At 39.3% G+C, this 21,450-nt stretch overlaps 1 protein-coding gene across 8 annotated transcripts in view; it reads right to left on the bottom strand.

Annotated features, from left to right (window-relative positions):
* Positions 1 to 518: 518 nt before the first annotated feature.
* LOC127569069 (leucine-rich repeat-containing protein 63-like) overlaps positions 519 to 21,450 on the bottom strand; it is a 48,390-nt gene continuing 27,458 nt past the window's right edge. For 5 of the 8 annotated variants that reach the window (XM_052013371.1, XM_052013370.1, XM_052013368.1 and 2 more), the window contains 3 exons: positions 9,969 to 10,052; positions 7,386 to 7,625; positions 519 to 998 (listed from right to left, as the gene is read on the bottom strand). In XM_052013371.1, coding sequence (XP_051869331.1) covers positions 842 to 998; positions 7,386 to 7,625; positions 9,969 to 10,052 — 481 coding nt within the window. In that variant the 3' untranslated portion in view covers positions 519 to 841. Of the gene's footprint in view, positions 999 to 7,385; positions 7,626 to 9,968; positions 10,053 to 14,679; positions 14,788 to 20,306; positions 20,808 to 21,450 lie in introns of those variants that run through there. The other 3 variants (XR_007956142.1, XM_052013375.1, XM_052013374.1) reach the window with 3 other exon arrangements.

Raw genomic sequence — 21,450 nt, 5'->3', positions numbered from 1 at the left:
TGGAAGAATATTCGATAGCTATGTTCAAAACTGAATAGTATAAATACTTGAAGGAAAAAAGCTGACAAAGCAATAAGGAAAGAGAAGGGGAGAGGGATCACTGGGAAAGCTCTGCCAAAGCGGTGGCAAAGGCTGTTCTTTCTGTGATTAACATGCTTTCAAATACTGTTCTCAAGATGTAATATGGAGAGGGATGGCTATATTTACAAAAATTACGGGGAGTGAAAACCAACTTTTACACAACTCCACCAGTTACAAAACCTCACAACCAGAATTCCATCTTGCCTCAGTAACTATCATTTGTTTTCTACTGCTAAACCACTATTCAATCCATGGGATTATCTGCTAAGGATTAGGCACAGAGAGTTTTTGTACAGTGAAGTTCTCTTTAACATCTTCAAGTGCTAAATGGGCAGTTGATTCAAGCAGCAACGCAAATGTTTTGAACATTACCAGGATAAAGGAGCGAATCATCAAATATTTTTGTATCTATAGTCAAGATTATTTATTGTCACAGTTAAAACCTAATCTTCCTTCAAAACCTCTGTAAGAAGCTGTCTAGTCACGTCATTGCAACTCAGTTAAGATCAACACTTAAGTAGCATGTCAGTTCATTTCAACTATTACCTAAGGTATTGAATTAATTTAGCAACAAATCTGCACAAGAAGTTCTTTAACAAGTATAAGTACTGAACAGCATTTTCAAAAATTTAAATATGTGCTTACCAAGTTTATCCTTGCATAAAGAACTGGCACATTAGATGAAACAAAATGCAGAATAAACACTTGGTACTTAATAACTTTCCTTTTGTAGTGCAAGGTTACAAGGACATGGGTATATTCAGTGAGTCTTAGACTTGAATGATTTATAACAAGATGGTGAACAGGCACAAAATTGGTATGGAAGGCTTTCAGTATTGTAGATCATCTTACGTGGCCGGATCAGATGAAGTCCTGAACCAAACAGAGGTCCATTGCAGCAGTCACAAACTGAAGCACTATTTCACACAATCAAAAAAAGAATAAAGTTAAATTTCAATGTAATTTGCTACAAAGGTGTGAGTTTTACTTTCACTTGGTATGTGACTGTCATTAATAATAGGAGATTTCTTTTCAGTTTCCTCCCTTCCTCTCAAAATGCTTCAAAACATTTTTTTAAATGGAGCCACTGTTTCTTTATTCACTAGAACTGCATAAATAACTCTGGAGCTGAACAGAATGTATTTTAATTTTTTAAAATTTTACTTACAGCGTGGTAACAGGCCCTTCCGGCCCAACGAGTCCGCGCCGCCCATTTTAAACCCAAATTAACCTACCTGTACATCTTTGCAATGTGGGAGGAAACCGGAGCACCAGGAGGAAACCTACGCAGACACGGGAGAACGTACAAACTCCTTACAGACAGTGATGGGAATTGAAACCCGATCACTGGTGCTGTAATAGCATCGCGCTAACCGCTACGCTACCGTGCCGCCCTGTGTCATATTTTATATTAAATTTATATTCATTCCATTAACTTTTATGATTATTTCTTTCCACATTTTTGTCAGTCAGCTAAAGAATTGAAACGATGGACAGTATACTGGAACAGTTCTGAATAAAATTAGACAACAATATTTTACTTGCAAATTATAACTATTAATCAAACAAGGCTTCAAAAAAATTCAAGAATTATAAAAGTCCAATATAAAGTTGTGACAGCAAAATATTATTGTGTGGTGTTCTTTAAAAATGTGATGCTCATCAAGGTAAGCAATGTTTTTATGAAAGGCAGCAAATTTTTAGATCCAGACTGCTTTGAGCACCTTGGATGTGGGAAACAATCCCAAACTGTGGACAGAAATTGTTAAATGAGAAACATTTAGAAAGGGATAGGATACCTAAAATCTAGAAATAAGCTAATATTGACCAACAGCTTAAAAAAGTGCTGAGACTTCCCCAAAACATTAACAACACAAACCAGAGGTTACCTGATTCATGTTACTGAGGTAGGACAATAGGCCAGGAATTGGAATTGGTTTATCATTGTCACTTGCACCAAGATATGGTGAAAAACTTGTCTTGCCTACTGTTCACACAGATCAATTCATTACACAGTGCATTGAGGTAATACAAGGTAAAACAATACAGAATGCAGAGTAAAGTGTCACAGCCACAGAGAAAGTGCGGTGCAGGAGAAAAATAAGGTGCAAGCTCATAATGAGGTAGATTGTGAGGTCAAGAGTCCATCTTATCATATTAGGAGCCCTTTCAATAGTCCTATAACATTGCAGGATAGAAGCGGTTCTTAATCCTGGTGGTACGTGCTTTCAGGCTTTTGTATCTTCAGCCTGATAGGACAGGGGAGAAGATAGAATGTCTGGGGTGGGAGAGATCTTTGATTATGTTGGCTGCTTTACCGAGGGAGCAAGAAGTGTAGACAGAGTCTGTGGAGGGGAGGCTGGTTTATGTGATGTGCTGAGCTATATCCACAACTCTGCAGTTTCTTGTGGTCCCAGGCAGAGCAGTTGCCATACCAAGCGTGATGCATCCAGATAGGATGCCTTCTATGGTGCATTGATAAAAGTTGGTGAGTGTCAAAGAAGACATGCCAAATTTCCTTCACCTCCTGAGGAAGTAGAGGCGCTGGTGAGCTTTCTTGCCCATGGCATCTATGTGGTTAGACCAGGACCGGCTATTGGTGATGTTCACTCCTAGGAATTTGAAGTTCTCAACCCTCTCGATCTCAGCACCATTAACGTAGACAGGAGCTTGTGCACTGCCCCCCCCCCCCCCCACTTCCTGAAGTCAGTGATCAGCTCTTCTGTTTTGCTAACATTGAGAGAAAGGTTGTTGTCATTACACCATGTCACTAAGCTCGCGATCTCCTTCCTGCATTCTGACTCATTGTTATTCGAGATCTGGCTCACTACAGTGGTATCATCTGCAAACTTGTAGATGGATTTAGAGCAGAATCTGGCCACACAGTCATGAGTGTATAGGGAGTAGAGTAGGGGGATGAAGACACAGCCTTGTGGGACACCAGTGTTGAGAATAATTGTGCTGGAGATGTTGCTGCCTATTCTTACCGATTGCGGTCTGTTGGTCAGGAAGTCAAGGATCCAGTTGCAAAGAGAGGTGTTGAGTCCCAGGTTTCAGAGTTTGGTGATGAGTTTGCTTAGAATTATAGTATTGAAGGCAGAGCTGTAGTCAATAAACAATAGTCTAACGTAGGTGTCTTTACTGTCCAGATGCTTCAGAGATGAGTGTAGGGCCAGGGAGATGGCATCTGCTGTAGACTTGTTTCGGCACTAGGTGAATTACAGTGGATCGAAGTTTTCTGAGAGGCTGGAGACAGCAAACCATTCTTCCATCATTGCTGATATTGTTCACTTGAGGTATAACAATAGGGGTGACTTGTATTTAAATCTGTAGACTACAATTTGAAGTCAGGGCTGTTGCTACCTTAATGAATCAGTCACAAGGATTGCACAGGCAACAGAGGGCAAGTCAAGCAACATAGAGAGATTCTCCTGCACAATACATTGAACCATGCCTAAAGGTTCAGGCACGCCAGGTACAGGACTAGCAAACATTTCCAAACTCACGACTTGTAGGACAACTCTCTCAAACCAAAAATTAATTTTGTCAACCTTTATTGCTCCTTTTTTTTAAGTACAGGTGCCAAACCTCTTGAAAGCACTCCATATGTGGTCTCACCAAACCTTTGCACAAATGCAGCAAAACATCCTTACTTTTGTATTGCAATCCCTTGCTGTTGTTACATGTTGCAATTGCCTTACTAATTACTTGTTAGGTTTGAGCTTTAAATGCAAAATGATGCATCTCTTCCTGAAAATCAACAATTATTTCTCACATGTAAAAGTGTTGTTTTTCTACTTTTAATATTAAAACATTCATATTTCTCCACATTATCCTCACCTACCACCTTCTTGCCCACTTGGTTGACCTCTCTATATCCCTTTATGGACTGCTTGCATCCTCATAATTTATTCTACCCCCCCTCCCCCCACCTTTGACTGATGAATGGCTGATGAAGGGAAAGCATAATGGATCTGCTATTAATATATACTGTATGTTAATAATAGATTTTTATATAGATAGGGGTACCAGCACTGATCCTTTCGGCACCCCTGTAGACATAGCCTTCTGACCTAGTCTTGTTTTCCGCCTATTTGGCATTCAACAGTTCCCCTCATCGAGCAAGCTACTCAAAGATTTGCCAAAAATCATTTTCCTTTCACAAAATCATTTTCACAGTGCATAACTTTATGATTTTAAAGCACCCTGCTACCACTTGCTTAATAATGGATTCCAGTATTTTTCCTAACATTCTTTTGAGATTGGAAGTTGCTATCAAGGTCAACACTTATTAATTATCCCTAACTGTCCTCAAGAAGGTGGTGATGGGCTGCTGCCTTGAACCCATTGTAATTCTTGAAGTGATGGGGCTCCCTGCTCAACAGCAATGATGAAGGAGCAGTGTCATGTTTCCATGCAAGGAAGATGTCCGACTTGATTGTGTTCCCATACACCTGCTGTCCTTGTCCTTCTTGAGGGTCACCTGGCTTTAGAATGTGTTATCCAAGTAGCCTCAGCTGGTAATTAAAGTGCAAACAGTAGATGGTACACATTGCAGCTCCAGTACTCTGGTTGCTGAGGGAATGAATGTTTAGGGTGGTGGAGAGGGTGCTAAGCAATTCTGGACTGCACTGTCCAGATTGTGCCATGTTTCTTTAATGTTGTTAGAGCTAAAGTCATCCAAGAAAATGGAGATGTTTCCATCACACCCCTACCTTGCACCTCGCAGATGGTGGAAAGGTTTGGAGGGTCAGGGGGTGAATTATTTGCTTCTGATCTGCTTTTTTGGTATACTTCTTGTGTGGCTGGTCTGGTTAAGTTTTTGGTCAATGGCAAGTCCCAGGATGTGGATGATGGGGGACACAGGTAAGACAAGCAATCATATTCTTTTTTATTGGAGATGTTTATAGTCTAGAACGTGGATGGCACAGCATCCTGACTGATGTCAGAGAGTCATAGAATCACTGAGTCATGCAACATATAAACAGCCCTTTGGCCCACAATGTCTGCAATTATACTAGACCTATTTTGTTCTCACAGGAAGGGTTAGATAGATCTTAGAGCAGGATAAAACGTCGGCACAACATCGTGGGCCAAAGGGCCTGTACTGTGCTGTAACGTTCTATATCCTCTGTTCATTTTCCCATCAAGTCCCCAAGATTCTACCTCTCATTTACACACTACAGACAATTTACAGTGGCCAATTAACCTACTAACCTGTACATAATTCAGATGTGGGAGGAAACAGGAGAAAAACCATCGAGTCACAGGGAGAACATGTAAACGGCACACAGGCAGAACTCAGGTCACTAGAGTTGTGAGGCAGCAGTACTACTGTTGTGCCACAGGGCCACCTTCAATGTATCCTTGCTGTCTTGAACAGTGTGGTTAAATTTGCTACCTTTCCATCTACTAGGATTATTCCAGAACCTAGGGAATTCTAAAACCAATGTAAACCATTTTTCCTTGGGAGCCTTATTTCAAACATAGACCACAGGGTCCAGGAAACCTGTCAGTTTTTAATCCCATGTTATTAATATTAAATCCCTTATTCACATCAGACCATTTCTAGCATGATAGCTGTGGCTGCTCCTGTGAACACAGAACAACACAGCAGAGGAGCAGGTCCTATGGCCCACCATATCTACACCGACCACAATGCCAAGCTAAAGCAATCCCATCTGCCTGCACGTGGTCCATATCCCTCTATTCCCCAGCTGTTCATTCATCTGTCTAAATGCCTCTTAAACGTTGCTATCATATCTGCTTCCACCACTGCCCCTGCCAGCACATTCCAGGCACCTACCACTCTGTGTAGAAAAACCTGCCTCAAAATCTCCTTTAAACTTCCTCCCTCTCACCTTAAACCTATGCCCTCTAGTATTTTACATCTCCACCCTGGGAGAAAGACTTTGACTATCTACGCTATCGATGCCACTCATAATTTTTTATACTTCTACTGAAAAGCATTTTTAATATACTATTCCCAAGAATACTTTTTCTCCCAAGTTATCCCTTATCTCCACCCACAAAGTTTCTACTTCTTGACCCAGTCACCTTAAACTATAACTTCATGCCTCACTGCTTGGTTCCATTTATCATGTTGTACTGCAAATATATAATTTAAACTGCACACCTCTGATAGAGTTCTTTATCGATAACTTTATTTGGCCATTCTCCCAATAAAAATATGCTAGTGTTGGCAGTTGGCCAGGGCAATGAGAAGCAGGATCAAACAGACAAGGATGCAACATGCAACTTAAGGCATCAATATCAATTTGACCAAAAGGCGATTACAAAATTATAACCATCAAACAGGATATCCTCTTAAGAAACATGAAGAATTGCAGCTTACATTGAACAACAGACAAGAAACAGGACTGTCATTATCTGTTGATGGTTCAGGTATTTGTATGATAGAAGAATTTAGAATGACTCTCCAGAAGTCAAGGAAGTAATCAGCTCATCCTTAATTGTCCATGAAAAGGTGACAGTGAGCTATCACCTTGAATGAGTACTACAGTCCTTAAAAAGTTTAAATGCAAAGAAAAATTTGCAATTAAAGTTGTAGCATTGCAACCAGGGGTGGTGTTGAAGGAGCACGAAGCTTGATGGGGGACAGGCAGGTAATATATAGTATTTTCCATATACTACCACTTCAACTGTAAATGAAAATAAAAGGAACAGAACATGCTGGAACCACGCAACAGGAATACTCATCAGGTCAGACAGAATGTATGGAAAGAGAAACATCTTGTTTCTTTTGTTTTGTCCATTCCTCTCCCACCTTCTCTGGTACTGAAAATCAACTTGCCTTTTCTCTTTCCCAGTTACGATGAAAGGTCCCATACCCATTTCTTTTCCACAAATAACTAGTTCTAGACAATGAAATAACGACTGTTTTTGGTCTAAAGCACTACAATACAACAAACCCCTTTTTCTAGTACATTATTTCTAATTTATTAAAGCATCCTTAATTTTAGTTTTCTACATTTTCCACCTGATTAATGCACTATTAAGTTCACTGTCCCTTCCTGTTACACATTTTGTCTGGAAAATGCAGAGCCAGGTTACAATATATTCAGTTCCCGACTTCAGTTTGTGAACTGAATGTGGGATTGTCTGTGGAAATTTACCTAATTACGTAATGGACATGAGTAAGGATAACTGGAGAAGCCAGAATTCTAACAGGTATCATTGCCCCGTAAAAACATTAAACATTTTTGTAGAAAACTTAACCCGAAGTGTAGATGGCAAGAGAACCCAGCTCATTATCTCAGTCCATTGCACAGTGAGATACTTACTTGTTCAGTATAATTTGCACCTCCTCAGGTATATTCAAGTAATGCTGATGCAAGTTGTTCTTGGTGAAAGAGAGAGCAGCTAGATCAGTAAGATGCTGTGGTTGGTTCTGTATATTTTCTTCCCAAAACAAAGGATGTATGTAATTATTATGCACGCGTACATGCTTCAGGGGGAGTTTGAGAAGGCCACATGGCAGTGAACTTAGCTCATTTCCTTCAACATTTAAAAATTGAAGTTCTCTAGATAAAGTCAAAATTAAAACAATAAATGCTCTATATATTTGATGTTAATGTAAACATATCATTTCAATTCTAATTAATATTAGATGTATAAATCCAGCATTCAAAGAAATAGCTTGAAGCACAAGCAGCTTATGAAATAAAAATAAATTAACCGGTCACATTGAATATAAATTGTTTGGATGCAGTGCATAAGTAGCTTTTACCTTGCATTTCTACAGACTAGAAATTGTACCATGTATAAAATTGCACCTTAAATTAGTGTGGCATGGAACACCCACATCATTTTTGTGTGAGAACAGCTCCATCAGCACCAAAATGCTGTTGTGGAGGAAACCATTTGGACTCCAGATCATGGGGTCAGAGGGGAGAGAGGATCAGACGAGGTAGATAATCAGGGAGAATTAGGGAGATACGGGCTTGGAGGAAGAGGAACTCGGTGGGGAAGGTGTGGATAGATGCAGGATTAGGGAGGGTGAAGAGAAGAATGGGAGGATGGTGAGTAGGGACAAGATGGGCAGGATGGGGACGGGGGGGGTGGGGGTTGGGTCAGAACAATTGGGGGAAATATGGACAGTACTAGAGTAAGAAATACAAGAACCTAAGATTTAGGAGCAGGAATCAGGCACACATTCCCCCAATCCCTCCCCATCAGTCAATAAGGTCATGGTAGATCTGACCTTGGCCTCAACAATTTCCTGCATGACCCGTATCCTTAGTTCCTCTTCAGTCCAAAGATCTGTTTACCTTGGCCTTGAATGTGTTCAATAATTTAGACTCCACAACTCCCTAAATTAAGGAATTTCAGACTTACAGCCTTCTGAAAAGAAGACATTCCTCATGTCTTAAATGGGCAGCTCCTTATTCTGAAACTATGCTCCTTACTTCTCAATTCCTCACAAGGGATCATCTGCACAGCATCTAATCTGCAAAGCCCCTCAGAATCTTATGTTTCATTACCATCTCTCATTATTCTACACTACAATGAATATAGGTACAATCCATTCACCTTTCCTCATAAGGCAATCCTTTCTTCCCAGGAATCGACCCGGTGAACCTTCTTTGAACTGGATAAATGCAAGAATATCCCTCATTTGACCTTATAGAGGTGTATAAAATCACAAGGGGCATGGATAGCATGGATGCACCGTCTTTTTCCCAGGGAATGGAATCAATAATTAGAGCACATAGGCTTAAGGTGATAGGGGAAAGATTTAAAAGGTACTGAGGGTCAACTTCTTCACACTGAGAGTGGTGTGTGCATTGAATGAGCTGCCAGAGGAAATGGTTAAGGAAGGTACAATAACAAAATTTAAAATACATTTGGACAGGTACATAGATAGGAAAGGTTTTCAGGGATATGGGCAAAATGCAGGCAAAGGGGACTAGCTAAAATGGGCATCTTAGTTACCACGGGCGAGTTGGGCCGAAGGACCTGTTTCCATGTTTTATTATTCTATGACTCTATTAAATAAGGAGACCAAAAGTGAATGCAGTACTTTAGGTGTGGTCTGATAAAAGCCCTGTATATTTGTAGCAAAACATCCTCACTTTTGGATTCTCTCTCTTTTGCAACATTCCAATTGCCTTCCCAATTACTTCTAGTATCTGTATGTCAATTGCAAGAGCATCCAGACCCCTCTGCATAAAAATATTCTGTGGTCTCCATATAAACAATATTTTGTTTATATAATTTTGAAAGCCTCTATCATATCATCCTCTTTTCCGGAGAAGAAAGCTTCAGTCTGTACCTCCTTTCCTAATAGGTAAATCTTTTCAGTTTTGTTATCATTTTTAAAAACTTTTTTTGGGGCTGTTATCAACATTTCTATGTTATTTTTTTAAGGACCAGAACTGAGGACAATCCTCCAAGTGTGGTCTAAACACAGTTCTGTTCAAAATGTACAGAATTTATTTTCTTTTCAATTCTATTTGTCTAAAAATTAAACCCGAGTGCTTTGTTTGCTTTTCTCCTTTTATTGTCATGTGAACTCCCCTACTTGATATTTTTTGCAAGGATTGTGTGGCATCATTCCTCTTACCAAAATGCCACCTCACAGTTATGAAGAAAATGATTTTCCTTAAAAATATCTAGTATATGTTTACTATGATCTTCCAGCATTTTGTCACAGTCTTCTTCAGAATTAATGATATCAATTTAATCTCACTGACAAATTTTGAGATTGTACTTTCATCCTTTTCTTAATTGTAAATGAAAAGTTTAATGGCTTTTAAAGTAATTCAAAATCAATATCTTAACGAAAGCTAACCTGAATTAACATCATTATAATCCTAAGAAAGGAAAAATGGTGCAGTTAAGTACAAGAGTTACTGATCACCAACCTGAGGTTTCTAATGTCATCGGGAATGAAAGAAATCTTGTTGTAGGCAACATTGAGTGACTGAAGATGCGGTAAGAGGAATAGTCTGTGAAGAAAAAATCCACATTATTTTAGGATGAATCATTCTACAAACAATAAAAAGACTGCAGGCCTGGAGCTAGAGCATGGTGAGTACTGTCTAAAGAAAGAACAATTCCCATTTGCTATGTGCCACATAATGTTATGCAATAGTATTCCATTTAAGTTTTTACATTAGAGTCCAGGATATAACAATGAAAACTTACACTGCTGCTAACTTCTACTATTGATCTCTTTGGTCTTACAATAATGGCCTTTTATGCATCTTCAGTTTTCAGTGTTCCACTGTTATCCATTGTGCCTTCAGTGGCTGAGGTCCAGATTCCCCAGATTTAATTTCAGATTTAACTCCAGAAACTCCGGATTTAACTTTCTTAAGACTTTCCTTTGAGACGTTAATGCACATGAGATGTTAATTAAAGCTTTGACCAAGCTTTTGGCTACATTTTCTGAAATCTTTTCATGTGGCTTATATGAATAGGAATGGAAAAAGATGACAGAGAATTAAAAGTGCACATGAAGGACTGATTTCAATGAGTTTGAAGGAGATCTGGTCCAAGTAAACTGTAATCAACAATTAACCTGTTAAGTTGTAAATGCAGAATAGGAGGCTTACAAGGAGGTTTAGATACAGGTTAGACATGTTCAACAAAGAGGAAAGAAAGCCCTCCTTTCCTATGTTAGCGTTCCTGGGGTAACTAATGATTATTTTCATCACCACCTTCTTCCTTGGGAGTCCCTTAAGGTTGAGGATATCTTACTTTTACGAGAATGAAAAATGGAATTTGCCTGTGTGTGATTTTTTATTGAATGTGGGTGGCCATTGCACACCAGCTACAAATTGAGGCCTTGATCCAATGGTAAGGAGGTTCAGGATAATTGGAGACCAGACTCTGCTGCATGGATTTAATGTACATATAAATGGACATACCATAAAGATGTCTATCCACACACTGACTACATGCAAATGCACTCTATCGACACATACATAGATGGAGATAAATGAGAAATAAAAGTGAGGCAGGAAAAGAAGTTTATGACAATCCCAAGGTTTATACCAGGTAGGAATACAATAAGTCCATTCAGGTGTATGTTGCAAGATCTGATAAAGAGCATAGTGATTAAGTATACAGTATTCAGTGGCATGGACCTTTGAGTCAGTGACATTTCAGCTTGGGATTCAATTAAATAAATCTGGAATTAAAATCCTAACATTAGTAAAGGTAACCTAAAACAAAAGGATTGTTGAGAAAATATCCATCTGATTCACTAAAATCCTTGAGGTAAGGATCTGTACCCATCTAGCCAGTACGTGACCTTTCATTAAACTGCCTTAACTGCATCAGATAAAGGTTGACTGACCTACTTCACCCTCCTAATTTGCTATTTCCAGCATTTTCTGTTTTATTTCAAATTTCCAGCATTTGTAGTATTTTGCTTTTGTATCACTTAATAGACTTGATAATTAAAGTGAGGCACATGAAATTAAAGTGATGGTGGCAGTGTGAATACAACATTGGCAGAGAGCAGAGGGTACTGATTATAGGCTGTTTTTCAGACTGGAACAATTTTGCAGTTGTGTCTTCAGAGACGAGGTTTTGAAATCACCGTTCTGATGGAAAATTAGAAAAGTAAGAGCAGGAGTAGGCCAATCAACAGCTCTTTGAGCCTGCTCTGCCACTCAATATGATCATGGATGAACACCATTTTCCTACACAGGGTCACCCCTCATTTCTTCTTACCCCAGTCCTAAATGTCTCTTTCCACATTCAGAGATGTCTCGTTCTAGACCACCCAAGGCAGAATCATTCTCCCGGCATCCATTGTATCCAGGCCTGTCAGAAATTTCTACTTTCAAAGAGGTCACCTCTCATTCTTCTGCACTCCAGTAAATACAGGCCTAGTCAACCCAACCTCTCTCCATATGACAGTCCTGTCATGCCAGGAATCAGTCTGATTTACCTTCACTGCACTCACTCTGTGGCAAATATGTCCTTTCTTAGATAAGGAAAACAACATTTCACACTCTACTCCAGATGTAGTTTGATCAAGTTTCTGTATACTTGTACCAAGACATCCTTGTAGCTGTATTCAAAACATTTTGCAATGAAAGCCAACATACCACTTGCCTTCTTAACTGTTTGCTGCACCTGTATGTTTGCTTTTGGTGACTAGTGTACAAGGACAGCCAAGTCCCTTTTTGCATCAACAATTCCCTGCCTCTCACCATTTAAATAACACTACATTTCTGTATTTTCTGCTAAAGTAGATAACTTAAAAATTTAACCGTGTTATTTGCATCTGCCATGTAATTGTCAAACTTACCCAAATTACCTTGAAGACTCTTTATCTCCTCCTCACTCTATCCCACCCAGTTCCATGTCATTGGCAAACTTAGAAATATTACATTCGGTGACCACATTAAATCATTGATGTATAATGTGAATAGCTGGGGCCCAGCACTGATCCTTGCAGTACCTTTACTAGTCACCACCTGCCTCTCCAAGAAAGCCCCATTTGTTCTTATTGTGTTTCCTGTCTGTCAACCCATTTCCAAACCATGCCAATATATTACCCCCAATACCATGTGCTCTAATTGTGCACACTAATCTCCTATATGTGACTTTATCAAAGGCCTTCTGAAAATCTACATGCACGTAAATACTCAAAACACTCCAGTAGGTTTGCCAAATATAAATTCCTTTCATAAGTCTCTGTTGACTTTGTTTGATCTAGTTAATATTTTCTAAGTGTTCTGTTATCTCCTCCTTTATAATAGACTCTAAATTTTCCCATCTACTGATGTGAGACTAACCAGTCTGTAATTCCATTTTCTTTCTCTCACCTTTTAGAAATGGTGGTACTACATTTGCCACAGTCCAACCTGCAGGAATTTCCCATTATCTATAGAATTTTTGAAGATGACAACCAATGCATCCACTATTTCCATGGTAACCTCTTTTACTACTCTGAGATGCAGATCATGTAGAGGTTAGCATAATGCTTTACAGCGCCAGTGACCCGGGTTCAATTCCGGCCACTTCTATAAGGAGTTTGTCTGTTCTCCCTTTGTCTGTGTGGGTTTCCTCCAGATGCTCTGGTTTCCTCCCACATTCCAAAGACGTACAAGTTAGGAGCTGTGGGCATGCTATGTTGGCACCGGAAGCGTGGCGACACTTGTGGGCTGCCCCCAGAACACTATGCAAAACATGCTTTTCACTGTGTGTTTTGATGTACATGTGTTAATAAAGATCTTATCTTATAACTTCCACTGCCATTGATTTCTCCATCACCATTTTTTTACTTATAGTAATTTACTTTATTTCCTCCTTTTCATTGGACTCTTGGTTCTCTAGCATTTCTGGGAAGTTATTTGTGTTCTCTTCTGTGAAGAGAGAACCAAAGTATTTGATTAGCTGCTCTGCCATTTCTTTGTTCCCCATTATAAGTTCTCCCATTTCTGACTGCTATTAATGAAAGAGGCTTGGACATATGGTGCATAATTTCTAAGATAGCACATGACAATATAGTAACCAATGAGGAAGACAGCAGAAAATTTCAGGAGGAGATAGACTGATGAAACAAGTGGACACATGACAAGTTAAACTTACTGAAAGGAAGGCTGAAATAATTAATTTTGGTGAGATTAATGACAGGCAGTTTTAATTAAATGGTATTGGTATTGGTTTATTATTGTCACTTGTACCAAGGTACAGTGAAAAACTTGTCTTGCATACTGTTCGTACAGATCAATTCATTACACAATGCATTGAGGTAGTACAGAGTGCACTGAGGTAGTACAGGGTAAAAACAATAACAGAATACAGAGTAAAGTGTCACAGCTACAGGGAAGTGCATTGCAGGTAGACAATAAGGTGCAAGGTCAAACAAGGTAGATTGTGAGGTCAAGAATCCATCTCATCATATAAGGGAACCATTCAATAGCCTTATCACGGTGGGATAGAAGCTGTCCTTGAACCTGGTGGTATGTGCCCTCAGGCTCCTATATCTTCTGCCTGATGGGAGAGGAGAGAGAATGACCTGGGTGAGTGGGGTCTTTGATTATGCTGGCTGGTACAGACAGAGTCCATGGAGGGGAGGCTGGTTTCTGTGAAGCGCTGGGCTGTGTCCACAACTCTCTGCAGTTTCTTGAGGTCCTGGGCAGAGCAGTTGCCATACCAAGCCGTGATACATCCAGATAGGATGCTTTCTATGGCGCATCAATAAAAGTTGGCGAGTGTCAAGGGGGACATGCCAAATTTCCTTAGCCTCCTGAGGAAGTAGAGGCGCTGGTGAACTTTTTTGGCCATGGCATCTATGTGGTTGGACCAGGACAGGCTATTAGTGATGTTCACTCCCAGGAACTTGAAGCTCTCAATCCTCTCGACCTCGGCACCATTGATGTAGAGAGGTGCATGTACACCACCCCCTTTCCTGGACTCGATGACCCAGGTCCCAGGTCTCGTAGTTTGGTGATGAGTTTGGTTGGAATTATAGTATTGAAGGCAGAGCTGTAGTCAATAAACAATAGTCTAACAATAGGTGTCTTTACTGTCCAGATGTTCCAGAAATGAGTGTAGGGCCAGGGAGATGGTGTCCACTGTAGACCTGTTTCGGCGGTAGATGAATTGCAGTGAGTCGAGGTTGTCTGGAGTTAATGTGTGCCATGACCAGCCTCTTGAAGCACTTCATGATGGTGGATGTGAAAGGAATGAATTCATGGGGATGGCAAGTTGAGAAAGCTGTTTAAAAGGAATCCCTGGAGTTATAAATATAAAAGTGACAAAGTTGCACTAAATTTTTATAAAACACTCCTGCAGTATTATTGTGGCCAAATTCAGGCATTACACTTTATGATGGATGTCTTAAGTGATGGTACAGAAGAGACTTATTAGGATGGAAAATGGATGGGATTCTTTTACACAAACGGGCTAGAGAAACTGAGTGTTTACTGTAGACCAAAAAGGTTAAGAGAGATTTGAAAATGTGTTCAAAACAGAGAGGTTTTTGATAAAGGAAGGAAGGATAAATGTTTTCAGTGGCATTGGAGGAAGCAGATTTAATACAACAGACGAAAGAAATGGAGGTGACATCATAAAGATTTCCCTTGTGAGTTGTTACAATCTGGAATTTACAGCCCAAAATGGTGGTGGAAATAGATTCAGTAATATCCTTCAAAAAAGAGTTGAATAAATACTTGAAGGGAGCAAATTTGTAGACTAAAGAGAAAAAAAGACTGGGATTAATTTTGTGGCTTTTTCCCAAGAGCCAGTGTAGGCAAGGTGGTCAAATGGATCATCCAGGCATTCAGATGAAAGGTCATTGACCTGAAACATTAATCCGTTTCTCTTTCCACACATGCTGCCTCACCTGTTGAATTGTTCCAGTATTTTTTGTTCTTATACAGCAGAGAAGAAGTTTTAATAAAATATTTGTAGATGTAAGAAACCTGCATCTGAAATTTCTCAAGTGAGAAAATAACCTTAACCGTGTTATGTCCCTTACTTTCTTTATCCTATTATCCTACAGTTACCTCTCTAATTTAATAATGGGAGCCAATTATTCTTTGTGCCTTAGCCACTAATCCTGGAAGTGGACTATTCCACAGCCTCATGCATCACACAGAAGTTTTCCATTTTCTCTTTTATATTCCTTACATTTATTCTTGTACCCACAGCACCTCATTCTAGCTTCCTTATCTACCAGCATCTTATGTCTATCCATCCTCGTACAATATTTAGCTCTTATCACGCCACTTCAAAATGCTTCCTGCACTTGTTCTTTGCATTTCATCATACCGGGCAGCATCCTAATGAATTTCTATTGCTCGCTTATGGAAAACCTCAATAAGAACAACAGAAGTTTTACTGACTGATGGCTTCTTTAACTTTACATATATATGACAGGATAAAGAATGGTGTATTTTTTAACAACTTAGTAATAATTTCAGAGTAAATATCTATTACACTTGCTTTAGAAACCACAACAGTTAAATGCACGTTTGCATTAGGCTGTGCTCTTTCCAAATTAAACTTGCAGAATGACATGCTTGGTTTCACTTCATTTCAAATGCATTGTGCCCAAGCATTCTGTTTCCTCTTTAAAAGGCTTTTATTTGTGAATATAGGAACAGAAGCAGGACATTCAGTTCCCCCAAGACTGTTCAGATAGATTGTGGCTGATCTGTAACTCCACTTTTCAAAGTCACTTCCTTGTTTTTGGTATTGCTGCACAATGCCAGCATTTATTGGCTATGCTTGTGCCTTGATCAGGTGGTGGTGTGCCTTCTCCTTGAACTACCAGTAGCAGTTTGTGTCAACTTGATACACGCAGGTTTCTTACTAGGCCACTTTAGAGGGAAGTTAAGAGGCACTGAGTCAAAAGTCACATGTAGTCTAAACTGAGGCAAGAATACCAGACCCCTTTCTCTAAAGGACATGAGTAACCAGTTAGATATTTACAATCATCCAACAGCTTGATGCTCACATTATCATCAGGTTTTACCTGCAGAAAAATTGAATTCAAATTCTCAAACCACGATTACGGAATTATTTAGCTGCATGACAACCACTTTTCTTGATAAGTTTTCCACACAAAGTTTGCTAATCTAAATCTTGGAAGCTCCAATGGTCATAGCATTCACACCTCTTTGGAAATTCCAGAAGTGGGGAGATAGAAATCTGTCTTCAGCCACTTGTGCAAAATTAACATGTGCAGAAGTAGCTGCAACTTGAACTTGGGTCATTAAAGCTGTGAAACAGTTGCAATACCAGCATCCCTATTCATCCTCCAAAGATCTTCAATACACATAGCATCCAGGACAACAGTCAGGCTGGAGTTCACTTCAACATTTCATATCAAGGATTACACCTCCAGCAATTCAAGAGCAGGAGATTGAGGAACCTTAACTAAAATTTTAACCTAAATAAGGCTTATAGCCATAAAATAGTCATCAGAGCAACATACTTAGCTAAGGTGAAGTGGTTCTTTCATAAGAAAACAGAAATAAAGAGATTTTCTTTCTGATTGCATTTGGAATGTTTGAGAAGCTCTCTGCAAATGTAAGTTAAGAAGCTGTCTAAAGAAATCCTGTCTTCTATGTGTAACACTATCTGGTCAGTTACGGAACATGATGTTGCCAAATGAGTTCTAGGACTCAGAAATCTGAATATTATTAAATATTTTGCCGGCAATTTCAACTCCTGTGAGTAGACAGGTTTGAGATTTGGCAGGGGAACTTAATGCATAAAACTAACACTGTGCTAGGAACTTGACCCCCTCTGGAAAGGCAGGTTGGCAAACTTTAATATGATAATTGCTCATTAGGATTGGTCTTAACAGCAACATTTAAACTCAAGATGCACAGATTTCTTAGGCTTCCTAGAACTTACCAATAAAACTATGGCAAAACCTAATGGCATTGAACAGGGCTGAAAAACTGACAAGTAAATCTGGCAACAAATTGTAATAGACACAGCTGTTTCCTCATGTCTCTGTGAAGGCACTCACGTCACTCTGGCAGGTGTTCGTATAACTCTGTGAGATCAAGAGGATCACAAGAGCCTTAAGAACAGCAGAAGGCTGTTCTTCATCTACCTGAAGCTCAGAAAGGAGAAGATGTGAGCTACAGTTCCCAGGGGACCACATTCTATTTTTGGTTTTCATAACATCCCCAATTTCGGTTTTCAAACATGTCCAGGGACAGCCTGGGTATTACTGCCTGTAGTGGCAGTTCTTGGCAGCATTTAGAGCAAGACTTGCTGCCTACCGGAGTTCATGGACAAGCTCTACAGAAAATATCCACCCAACTCAATTTCAACTCCTTCGGGGATCCTCAACACCTCATAAGTACATGAGTTAGGCAAGTGAGAGAGAGATGCCTTGAAAATAAGGCAGTGAACTACAATAACTTCAACACTAACAAGGCTGGTTAGAATCAGTGGGCATTTGGGTTTGTGACTTTGACTGGCTTGCCATGTGCAGAGTGCAACAGACAGCATGCATTTGGCTCTCAAGATACTCCTGGATCACGCAGGGAGATTCATTAAGCAAAGGAACTTCTGGAGCAAATTCCAAGGAATGGGGTGATTGACCTCCAACAATGACATATACCCTTATGAAGGGTATTAATCCAACCACTGGAATATTTTCCTCTAGGTATCTATTGACCAGTTTTATTAGGATTCTCTAACACCACTGTCAGTCAAATGCGTTGTTGACAGCTCTCACTTCATCCGTGGGATTCAGCACTTTCATCCAAATTTAGATCAAGGCTGTGATGAGGTCTGGACCTGACTGATCCTGTGACACCCAAACTAAGCTTTGATGAACAATTTACTGGTGAGTGTCATTTGATTGCACCGTTGATGACATCTTTCCTTATTTTATATCAAGAGTGGTCTGATTGGGCAGTAATTAAATGGATTGGATGTGCCCTTTTTCTGTGAATAGGACTTACCTGGGCCATTTTCTACAATGCCAGTATGGTAATTGTACTGGAATAGGTTGGCTAGAGGTGTGGCTACTTCTGGACTACAAAGTCTTCTGTATTGTAGTTGGGATACTTCCGATTCAATAGGTCAAGTTTGATAAGGTCTTGTATACACTTGTTGGATTACTACATTTGATATTCCTTGCAGATGACCACTATGATTCATGGACAAGGAACATCACTTTAGCCTGTGACATTACACTTATGCTCAAGATAAATTCCACCAATCTCACTCACAGCTAACGTAGTCCAGGTGGGCGTGCATTACACAGCTGGATGATATAAATTCATGTTACCATGGTGTTATGAAATCTCCATCTTCCTGACTGCTAAAGTCATGCAATCCAGCATGCTTACTATCTCCAAGGACACCTCCTCATAAGAGAGACCCCCAGGTAAAATAATCACCCACCTGGATATGGGAGGGATGGACGTGGACAGTGGGGGTTTTGACATAAGTTTGGAAATCTGAAGAATGGCATAAAGGAAGGAGGAGGATGTACTGCAATATTCTTCCATCAGAAAGGAGGATAATTGCCCTGCAAGCCTTTACAGCCACATTGTCAAACCTTTGGGCTGCCTTCTTACGCATGCTGTCCATTCTGTAAACAACCCCAAAGAACGTCAAATGTAATGCTTGCAATGTCTTTAAAATGTGGATCTGAAACTGAGTCATGCATGTCATCAGTATGTCCACTCACCTAAATGGTTAAGAAACCCAAATGATATGTTAATATCAAGCTGAAGTTGAAGTGGCTATTACAAATGTGGTATAACGTTCTTAGACCTCTCACCCACTGGTGAACCTCCTCCCACAACTATTCCTCTTGTTACCATTGTATTAGGAAGTTTAAACTTCCCACTGTGTTCAGTTCACATCTGCATTATTCCACAACAGATGCAGCACATATCCGCACAGCACAAAGTCATGACTGGCTCATGGAATCATGTTAGAAATTCATTTCTGCCACATACTCTGCTTGGTTCAGTCATCCCATAACCAAATTGAGCATCCTGCTACTTTGGAGTTGAGATATAGATGGCTCTATATCTATTTGTAAGGCAGCAAGAATACTGGAATAAGAATAAAGCCCTCTCTTTTCACACTGGAGATCCATCTTCTGCACATCAATTCTTTGAATATTATTGAAGGTGGAGTAAGTTAACTGGCTGGTTTGTCCAACCCAAAGGCTGCCTGTCACTCAACTTCTAGTCGCAACTATAATGTATGCCATTGCCAACAACCAATGAGCCCGCAGAACATCTGATTTAGCTGACCCCACGGCACGCAGAGTAGATGTTATTGGCCCTCATGTGCTTTGATGATATCAGCATTGAAGCGACACACCTCCAAAGCTTATTTTTCAATTTTAAGTTACTTATGTCCAATTTTATAACTGGAATGATTTAAATGGGAAATCCTTAGGTGCTACTTAATCAACAAATCCATCTGAATAAAAACATCCACTATATAGTGCATTGCACCAATGTAGAGTTCTTAGTGGGAATACAGTTAAAAACATTTAATTCCCTAGGAAGAATCACATTCAACAACTAACACGTTAATAGGACATGAAGGAGGAAGAGTCAGATTGAAAGTGTATGATGTATTGAATGTGAAATGCCATCTATAAATTGGCCGATGACACATCTTTTGCATTATTTATTTATATTTGTAACATAGTAACTTTTATGCCTTGATGTCTTGCACTGTACAGCCGCCACAAAACAACAAATTTCATGACATATGTCACTGATAATAAACCGGATTTTGATTTTGTATGGTTGCAGGATATCTAGAAGCAAGGCTAGTTATGGCTCATGATCTATTCCAGCACTGTACGGTTTTCAGCCATCCACCTCATGTGCAGAGGCTCAATATATCCATGAACTTTATTAGATAACATCAGAATAATAACTTACAATGAATGGCTCCAAGGAAAATGTAAACTATTCTAATCATAAAATTGGACAAAAGAGACGAACATTAACTACATACAAATATTACATAATTTATTTGACTGTTGCTGATTTGAATGTTTTCATCATAAATTTATGTGCAGTTAGCTTTTTATAGGGCAAGGTATGACTAATAATTAATGAATTAACCTTTACAATTTCCTTTGAGACTTGGCCAGAATGGGCGTAAGAATGATTTTTAACAATGTAACCAACTAAGCACTAGGAAATAAGACTATTGTACACAACGAGAAATTACATAGAGAAAATTATATTGTCATCTGCTATAGATTCATAGAGACTTCCCACGCCCTAGAAAGGAAAAAAAATGAATCTTGAATCATGGTAAAAATTCTTATTTATGTTAACTATGCCCTTACCTCAAATTCCTTGCTAAATAACTATCTGTAGAATACAGTTTCAGATATTGTAAGCATTTGCTGGAATTAACTATCATTATCTGCAGAATACCGGTTTCAGATATCCCTTCAGCTATGCTGCCACTTTAATTCCTTTAAAGCAAATATTTCCTATTTGGATCCTTTCTCAAGCAGGGAAAAAATACTGAAGAATCTTGAATCATGTCAAAAATCTTATTTATGTTAACTATGTCCTCAGCTCAAATACCTTGTTAAATACTACCGACCTCAGCTATGCTGCCACTTTAATTCCTTTAAAGCAAATATTTCCTATTTGGATCCTTTCTCAAGCAGGGAAAAAATACTGAAGAATCTTGAATCATGTCAAAAATCTTATTTATGTTAACTATGTCCTCAGCTCAAATACCTTGTTAAATACTACCGACCACACAAAATCAGTTTGACCTACCAAATGGAAACAAGGAAGCCGCTCCAAACAACAAAATACTTAACAGTTTGTTGAAATTGCTTTAAACTATACTTTTTGCTCCTGACTTAGATCCATGGTACAACAAAATGCACTAACATAATGAAGC

The sequence above is a fragment of the Pristis pectinata genome, chromosome 4, assembly GCF_009764475.1.
Source record: "Pristis pectinata isolate sPriPec2 chromosome 4, sPriPec2.1.pri, whole genome shotgun sequence".
Lineage (NCBI taxonomy): Eukaryota > Metazoa > Chordata > Chondrichthyes > Rhinopristiformes > Pristidae > Pristis > Pristis pectinata.
Note: the sequence above shows the minus strand (reverse complement) of the source record. Positions and strands in the feature narration are given on the sequence as shown.